General features: G+C 39.7%; 1 protein-coding gene across 1 annotated transcript; it reads right to left on the reverse strand.

Moving 5' to 3' along the window:
- Positions 1 to 192: 192 nt before the first annotated feature.
- Positions 193 to 8990, reverse strand: LOC113006827 (sphingosine-1-phosphate phosphatase 1-like). Its single transcript, XM_026143021.1, has 3 exons — positions 7893 to 8990; positions 3525 to 3614; positions 193 to 2345 (listed from the first exon to the last, which is right to left on the reverse strand). Exons 1-3 carry the CDS (start codon positions 8577 to 8579, stop codon positions 1794 to 1796), a joined length of 1329 nt encoding a protein of 442 aa, XP_025998806.1. The 5' UTR covers positions 8580 to 8990; the 3' UTR covers positions 193 to 1793.
- Between the last annotated feature and the right edge of the window lie 598 nt (positions 8991 to 9588).

Consider the following 9588-nt stretch of genomic DNA (forward strand, 5'->3'; position numbering starts at 1 on the left):
GTTTCCATCAATTTTCTTAACCGCTTATCCAGATCCATGTTTTGGCCATCACTGGGTGAGAGATGGGGTACATTGTGGACAGGTCTCCCATCTATGTTGTGAGTGGCTTCACCTGAATTTATTTATAATACAACAAAATAAAATACTCTTTTTTTCTTTTTAAAATATTTTATTTTTTATTGTCTCCAAATGTTTTAAATATACACAGGTATCAGACAACAAGAGAAAAAAAAAAATGGGAGAACTGATGGAAATAGCAGATCTATAAATAGCCCTACATGTTCTGATATAAGTCGGGCATTGATATTCGGACTGATTATTAAAACAACACAAGAAATTACAAACAGTTACAACAATCAGACAACTTTTAGGGTCTAAGGTTTTGCAGACTGCGAGAGTAAGGAGAACTGAAACGTCTCTGGCATTCAGAGCAATAAAGTATGAATAATATATTCCTTTGTTTCCCAATACAACCATTCATCAAATACAATGATAAAATAATTTATCAAAAATATTGTTTTTCATTAATTCTCTACTATCAATCGACTTAACCTAAATTTGGGCCAAAGTTACACAGGACAACGCTGAATATGGAAATGTAGAAAAATAGTGATGACATATACGACCCACTAAAAGGTAAAGAGTCCTCCGTATTTACATACAGATCATTAAATGTCCTGAAGCCTGGAAGCTTAAATACTTACAGTATTTTTCATCGCTTTGATTTACAGATTCATATTTTGGTTTAATTTCAAAGAGTCAAACTCTCCAAAAAAAAGAAAAAAAATTTATATTTGAACAATAGATTCCACAATGATGAATATGAGCATCATTACAGTACTTTATATTTAAGTAGCTCCAGTTAACACTTAAATGTGTTGAGCACAGGTGGATCTTAAAGGATAAAGCAGGTGATATCCCATCCATTTAATAATTCAACAAATCCCCCAAAAAGATCAAAACCAAAAGACACATTACTTTTAAACTCCTCCAGAGCATGGCTGCCAGCTCATAAACTTAAGCCAGTGGGTTTTGCAGTTTTTAGCAAGTAATTATTCATAAATAATTAATACTTGTGGTTTTGTCTGTATCAGCATGACTGCATACGTGAGCTGTTGTTCTCATGGTAATGAAACGTCACAGCTGAGGGGTGTAGTACAAACAAATTTCCCCATAGCCAGGCTTTCTTTGCCTCTGCTGGCTCAACAAAACCTAAAACCACAATTGGAGATAACAGATATGACAACAGTGGTTCTTATCGTTCTCTGTTAGGCGAGGTTTTCTGAGTGCTAACAAAGAGGGCATTTCACAGGTCACGTGACTCTTCTTCTTCTGCACAAAAGGTTCCCTATGTCTGTTGCCTAGTCGATCAGAGATGTTATCAGATGATAAATTGGTGATGCATGAAGATAACATAAATGACAAGAGATTAATGCTGCAGAAAATGATTAATCTTGGGATTTATCCCAGAGCCATAAAATAAACATTTTAATTCAAGTTAATCATTTTAGTGCTGAGTGAGCCCTCTGAAACTTTCAGCTGCTCGACACGGCACTTTAAACCATTAATATGACTTTGTAGTACACCCCTCTGGCTGGATACACACCGCACTGTCAATCGATTCATTACCGATTCTAGTCTTTTGATGGGATTTAACGATAATGGAAACACATAATACCATAGGACTTATCCTTTAAAACGCCCTTAATCATGCAGAAACAGAGCCTTCCCTTGTGTCAAAACAAGCAGCATGTTCACCATATCAACAGGACATGGCAGTTTGCACACAACAGTTAGGCAAGACCTAAGATCTTAAAGAGGAGAGGCACAAAGCACGCACAACTAAAACCCACAACACTGTAGACGATGTAACGATACGGCAGCTCCACTTTCATTTGCTGTCTCGCCCGTCTTACATCGTCCATGGGCAGCCCAAATAGTCGGCATAAGAAAGGAATAGTCACTGCTTTCATAATCATCCTCGTGACGAGGAGTACGGCGACTCCGATGAAGAAGCGTAGCATGGAGCGCAACACCAAGCTAACGCTGAGTGATGGCAATGTTAGAGGAAGCGATGACAGTGGAGGATCCAGCTGGAGGCCCAGCTGATAGTTCACGTGGGAAGCTAAAGCAGCTCCTGCCCCAGTGCCCAGAGCTTGAGCTGTATCGCCCCGAGAGGTGCTCCACGAATCCAGAGAGAAAGCCACAAGTCCGAAGCCCACATGTGATATGACAATCATAAGTGGAGCGTAGCTGCCCATCATGTAGTAGTTGTCAATCTTCCCCAGAATTGGTTGGAAGAAGGCGAGAATAAGGAGGGTGTACAGGAAGCCAGTGATTACCTCCTGAAACACAGGGACATAAATCATTGTAAAGCAGCAAGACAGTTTCGGTAGCATTTAAGGAAAGACAGAGTGCTGACAAAGCATATTTAGGGCTGATGATATATGTTTAATAACAATTAAACTTTTTTTTTTTTTTAAAGTAACAGTAGTACACACATCCAATAAACAACCAAATAAAAAATGCTTTGCTGCTACCTGTCCTGTAGGAGGTGCTACAATTACACTTTCCTCCATGAAACATGTCCTTTAAGTTGCAGATTACTCCACAGTCATAAAAAAGTCCAGTTAGGATCAGGTGAGGTGCTGACAGATGAGCAGGTGTTACCATTGGAGGAAGCAGTATCTCCATAGAGCTGCTACCAGGTCACAGGTTTGCAGGTCACAGTATCTAATCTAATCTCAGCACTTTAATTTGTTTATTGGCTCTGTTAACATCATGTTCCATGAATTATAAATGTCAACTTCATACTTATGTTATAAATCTGTTAATGGGCTTAGCATTGTGTTTTAGTGACAATGCAGAAATGCTAAAATACTGCATCTTCAAATTATATTTAAATAAATCCAGGAAAAAGTAATAACAATTATTACTAAACCCTTCTCAGGATTATTTCTTTTTCCAAATTCCCAAGGTTTCCCTAATTACAATAAATTTTACCTTTTCCCTAAAAAGCCAGCCTGAAAGATCATTAACCAAAGGCCAAGAGATGTTTTTTATCAGAGGTTTCCAAAACCCAGCAGTATGGTACGCAGATTAAAAAGAAAAAAAGAAAAAAGAAAAAAAAAGCACTTACTTCCTCTAACTGCTACACGCAACAGGAAATGTATTAAGTAATCAGAAAAAAATGAATTTGATACTAACAATTGGAAAAATAATGTTTTGTTTTCAACTAAAAGTCATCTGACAGCTCCTCTCACTGCAACAGTTGGACCGAAAGTAATTTTAAGTATGCATGCATGCAAGTGATATCTGAGATATGCACGCCACTCGCAGCAGGTATCGTGACAGTGGAAGTTCTCAGAAATGCATTTTGCCTTACCAAACTTTCATATTGAGGCTACACTAAGACTATAGTATAAGAAGGCAAATGCCTGCAGGCTATAATGGAAGTAAAAGATGCTGAATGAGGATCACCATTGAGAACATTTAATTTCAGGTTAAAAACTGCAGCTGCTTACCAGAACGGAGTGCATCCCCATGTAGACTCGGCTTACACAGACCAGGACACTCCAGCTGAGAGCCACACAGAAGCCCAAGAGGAAAGGATACTATAAGAGAAAACAGAGAATGCATTAAAAAAAAGCTGAGAAGATGTCTTAATTGGAACAAAGCCAAGCTACCCAGGATGTTCACCATCAGTGGAAATCACAGCTTTAAAAACTGCTGTGATCAGCAACCTAAAGCATATTGTATTTGAAACTGATGCAAGGGTCACTGAAAACGTGTTGTGAAAACAACTCTGAGTCTCCATTAGTCTGCCCTTTGTCACAGTAGTGCATCAAAAGCTGAATGCTAACATCAGCATGCTCACAATTGCAGCAATGTTGAGACATCTGTTTACCATGATTAGCACCTTACTCAGCGTTTCCTGAGTAACATGACACGACTATCAGCTGAGAATGGCATCACTTGTGTAAACTAAATGTAAACTAAACTATTGGTAGAGTAAACTACGACCTGATTTTATCTGTGTGCGAAAATTCGAGTTAAGCTTGATCAATATTTATTGTGGGTGGACGTGAAAGAGTTACAGATTTCCTGGAAAAAGTTGTTGAGATATTTAATTCAGAACCACAAATGTCAGCTTCACCGTGGTGCAAGACGAAAAAAAAAAATTAGCTGCTTCATCCTCTGAACCAATCAGTTGGACTGACTGAAAAACCAACAATCAATTCTAGCAAATATTAACCTTGGAGATGGCTCTCAGCCTATCAGCAAATAAGAAGCCATTTACCAATGGCAGTGGCCAATGATTATCTCTTGTTCCATATTAGCTTTGGCTAAAGATTTAAAAATAGTGCAAAGAAAAGCTGGAAGTCTTTACACCAGCTGGGTTATTTTCATAAAACCTCTGGCACAAAACGGATAATAAATAACACCAAAAAACAAAAATTAAAACCAAATAGCCACACCGGCTATCAGCCAAATTGTCATCTATATATTTAGATAACCCTCCCGCCATACTATGACAGCTTTTATGGCGTATATCTTATCTTTTGAAACCTTTTGTAACCTTCTTCTCTGAAATTTTTCACCTCTTCCTCTGAAGTCCTGACACTGCAGCAACTTAACACGGAAGAAGGTTCATGCAGTTCAGAGAGCTACATTCATTCAGTTCAAGGCCTGGTTGCAGGTGTACCATCAACACACACTTAATCAGGTACTGAGCGCTTCCTCCCTGGTGCTGACCTTCCTTTCTCTCTCTTTCCATTCTTTTTATCTCTCGGCACAAACCCCCCTTTTATATCCTCTCCCTCTCTGTTCCTTACTTTTGTCTCTGCCATTGCTCAAAGAAACGACACAGGCCAAATTCTTAGGCAGCTCCTGTTTTTGTCTCTGCTGTGTCCACAAAATAGAAATAACAGTTTAAGAAGAGACATAATGGACCCCTGTTATGTTTGCTTCGTGTACTTAGGCTTGTTTTACTGTACCACTGTGAAGGAAAACATAGTGAGGCAAATGAAAGACAGGTGTGAAAAAATGAGGTCTTTCAAATCAAAAAAAAAGATTAGGTAAGCATTAACTGTAGTTTTATGATGAATTCACTACTCAAAGTTGCATTTAAGAGTTGTTGCCACCTCTATTTTGGGACAGAGTCCATTTCTTTTTTTGGTCATTTATTGATTAAAAGTTCTCATCACTCAATATAACCCATTCACAGCTTTAGACACATGTTTATCTGTATTCATTGATGCGTTTTAAGTTCAAACCATTTTAACTGACTATGCAGGCAGTGGATCCCTTTTGTTTGGAGCATGAAGGCTGGAAAAAAAATGTTTTGTGTTCTTCGATCTGGTCGAACTGGACTTCCCCGCCCACTTTCCTAGAAAACCGACTCAATCACAGGATACCTTTGACACTTTCTCCTCCCAAAGCGCATTCATTGCTTCCTGCACTTGCTCTGATATTGTGATATTGTTCATTTAAATAAAAACAAAACACAGCTTGGTTCTTTCTCCTTATGTGAACCTCTGTAATCCAGCTGTCAGTCCACTTCTTTAATGTCTTGTTAGGGGCACAAATCAAAGCATAAGCTTGATATATTACAGCTTTTGTTACGATTTGATCTAAGCTGTGCTGTTCTTCATTAAAGACTGGTCACTGAAGACTAACTGGGATTTAAATGGCAGTCCTTCAGTCGGATTGGCCGGCTCTTTGAGACCGAGGGGCCCTGCACAAAATAGTGTATGCTGGGCTTTCTGTTGGTTTGCGCTTTTCAATGTCAAGTTTACATGAAAAGAAAAAACTAAACAAAAAAGAAAACATTTGGACCCCATCTGGGAACTTGGCACCTCTGCCCACCTGTGCCGTGAATTATCAAAGTGTCCTCATATCCTGTGTTAAAGCTAGACCTTTGAAATCTAAGGCAACATGAAGAAGAAAAGCATTTACAATGGTGTTCAAAGAGCATGCCTTGACCTGGAATTCCACATTTACAAATCATTTCTGAAGATAGCATGTTTCACTGAGTAGCATAAAAATTGGAAAAGCTTTGTATTGAGATCGCAGTAAAAGTAAAGCAAGCTAGTATTTGACAGATGCTCTGAAAATATTCCAAAATGAGCATCTGCAACCTTTAGAAATCATTTTTATGGCTGAAATATTACAAAATAAAAAAGTTCACCAAGTGTCACCCTGACACAAAAAGAACTGAAACTGCTAAAAGGCATGCTTACGCAGCATTTCTCTTGCATATCCCGCATATTTTATATTTGAGCAACCAAAAATAAAAATGTTGCCTTTGCAAAGTAGAATCATTAAGAGTGCAATTTACAACAAGGTTTCATAAGTGGCCTGTACTGGATTAAAATTCATTTTTGTTTATCAAATGTCCAAATAAAATAACAGGAAAATATATTAACTTTTTTTTTAAGTCAACACAGACTCATGTCCTTGAATATATGCAGATTAAACAAGCAGTCACCTGTGTGCAGTCATATCACAAAAGTCTATTCTAAGCCAAAAAGTTCTGCTATACAGCTGAAAGTAACATCTAGTGCACCTGCAAATGCAAACATCCTTTTGTACAGTCCTCCAAAATCCCAACTGCACAGTGATCAGTGTTGATGACCCTGTGCTTCAGAGTTCACCGGGAATGTGAGAAGTGTGAAAAAAGCATCAAAGAAAACAAAAATACAGTATAAAACATACAGGCAGTGGCTGCAGTGGACATTTTTTTAAATTGTTTTTAACATTTAGTTTCACTTCAGCTCTTTGTATGTTATAGCTTCAATCTTCTCCACGGCTGGCTAGTGGACTGACAACAACACAAACATGAGTAGCCCTAAGACCGGTTGCACCACATATTGTTTTACACTGCCCAATCTGACAAGAAACACTCTTCAGCAGAGAGACAGGCAGTCCAAAAAACTGCCAACTGACTATTTACAGGCTGCCATAGCTGAACAATAATTTCCCCCTTAACAGAATACAGACTTATGTGTTGGTCTTAAATGATAAATTCTGATAAGCTATAGAAATCTCTCTTACTATTTCAGTTTTCTGAAAGATGATTATAATTTTAAAGGATGATCCACTTTGCAGGTCCAGCAGATGTATCAAATAGCACTTTGTAGTAAAAACATAAAGCAACACTGGGGATTCAAACTCTAGGGGTGTAACAGTGTGCATACAAAGCATATGCATCCTGTTCAGGCCTGTTCCTGTCCAGAGGAAAGCCATTGTGTGGATTGTGCCTTGAACACTCTGCTATGAAACTGGGACAAGTGGGATCTCTGTTTTTCCACAGACAGTCGGAGAGTACTGGAGTCTCTCTACAACTTTAACTACAGTAATCATAGTTTTATTTGGATTGATCATGCTGACCACCATGCACAATGAAACATTCAACTCCCTAATTGTCCATTCTGGGACAGAAAATACCCCCGCTGGAGACAAAGATCTTTGGGGTTGTGTCCACTGTCAAACTCTAACAAATCAAACAAAAAGTTTTTTGGTTTTTTTTTTTTTTTTTTTTTAATTGCATATCTTATAATAGTAAAATATCAAACTGCTGCTACAGACAAACTGAGCCAGTGAAGCTCTGATCTAGTCGCCTAGAGGTCAGTGGGGAAAAACTTCTACTGGACACTGTAATTTAGTTGGTTTTTTTTTTCTTCTGGGGTCTGTCTAGCTATATATTTATTAGTCAAGCTTCTCGGATGAGAGGTGAAACGTCTTCAAGCAACTTAAAGAAGTCCAGACGCTTTTCTTTGCAAGCTCCTTTGACTACGATGACCTGGATGACTGAGAACCTTCACAGACATATATATTTATTACACTTTTTTAATCCGATTAAAGCACCTGGACTGTGTACATATGCTCACCTGCCACCGTCCGTAGGTCAGCATGAAGAGACAGAAAGGCAGGGCCGTGCCCGTCATGGCGTGCGTGGATGGCATGCTGTACTCGGAATTGTAGAAGACCTCCACCTTTACCACAGGAGGAGAGGCCGGTCGGGACCAGCGGATCATGTCCTTGGTGGACTGTCCCACGAACAGGTTCCAGGCCCAGACCACGATGAGTCTCCGGCTGACCAGGGCGTCGATGTTCCATAAGACGAAGGGGAAGAAGATGATGAAGAACATCTCGTTGCCCAGCTCAGTGCCAAACGTGAACAGGTAGAACAAAAACTTGTTGTGGATCAGGAACTCCTGACCAGTATCTCCGGTCAGTGAGTTCCTCCGGAGGGGTTTTGCTATGGTGGTTTCTGAGTCTGCTGCTGCTGATGAGCTATCGGGCCCGGTGGTGTCGTCTCCCAGCATCCCGTTAACTTGCGGCGTGGGACCATCTCCGGCTGCTCCATTTCCAACACCTGCATCTGAGCTCTTTGCACCTTGCTGGACCCGCTTCCTCAGCCCCGGACGGTCCGGCTCAGACACCCCGCTGTCCGGTGCTTTCGGTGCATCCGGAAATGTTCCTTCAACGCCGCAGAAATGTTGAAACCTTGCTACAAGTTCTGGGTCCTGTAGATAATTACATATCTGCACAAACGTCTTTACAAAGTTCGCCATATTTTAAAATAATTTATATCAGTTAGCAAACAGGAGTTAACTCTATTTAGTCATAAAAAGCGAAGTTCATTATCCAGGAAGCTAGACAGAAGTGCAGCTCGGCGGCCGTTGCATTCCTCTCAAACAAAATACCACAAACCGAGCTAGCAGAGCGGCTAGGAACGCCTCTATCTGCTACCTGCAACCAAAGCACCGACCTTGAATGACAGCATGGAAACTCTGGCCCCGAGCATACAAAATCCGTGACAGTTAACCATTACTTCGCAGGGTATGTAACGCGAACTCATACAAACAACAACTAACTGCGTCAGGCCGTTACTCCTCGTTTTGCTAGGATTCTTCTTCGTCTGATTTAATGTTGTCAGGCCAATGCACATGTTCAGCTAGCACCCCCTGCTGAACATGTTGCACATTACACATGATCCACATGACTGCAAGACGATGATGATGTGAGGCATCCCGTCTGATGATGACTGATTAAAGAGATACATTAAGACACTTCCTCTGTAGTTTGGTTAGGTTAGATCACACTACTACATGTTGTTTTTTGCGTTCTTTGCATAGCACTAGCTTATATCAAATATTTATTGACACACACCTGTCAGAGATTCATTGTAGGTATGAATAGATTTGAATAGCTTAAGAAATTGATACACAAAAAAGAAACATTCATTTATTGAAACATGTGCAAATACTGTGTATGAGGCAAAAATAGAGTTCTAATGAGCTCTAAAATAATTTTTTGGTATGACCACATTTATTCATCAACACAGCCTGAACTCTTGCAAGTTTTAAGTTGTCTTCGGGAATAGTTCTCCAGGCTTCTTGAGGAACTATTAAAGCTCTTCTTTGGATGTTGACTGCCTTTTGTTTTGTTGTCTGTCAAGATGATCCCACACTGCTTTAATAAGTTGAGGTTCAGGCTTTGGGAAGGCCAATCCATGACTGATGGTGATCCATTAAATGTTTTTTCTCTCCAGCTATGTCATTATTGTACTGTCAGTGTTTT

The sequence above is a fragment of the Astatotilapia calliptera genome, chromosome 15, assembly GCF_900246225.1.
Source record: "Astatotilapia calliptera chromosome 15, fAstCal1.2, whole genome shotgun sequence".
In the NCBI taxonomy this organism is placed as follows: domain Eukaryota; kingdom Metazoa; phylum Chordata; class Actinopteri; order Cichliformes; family Cichlidae; genus Astatotilapia; species Astatotilapia calliptera.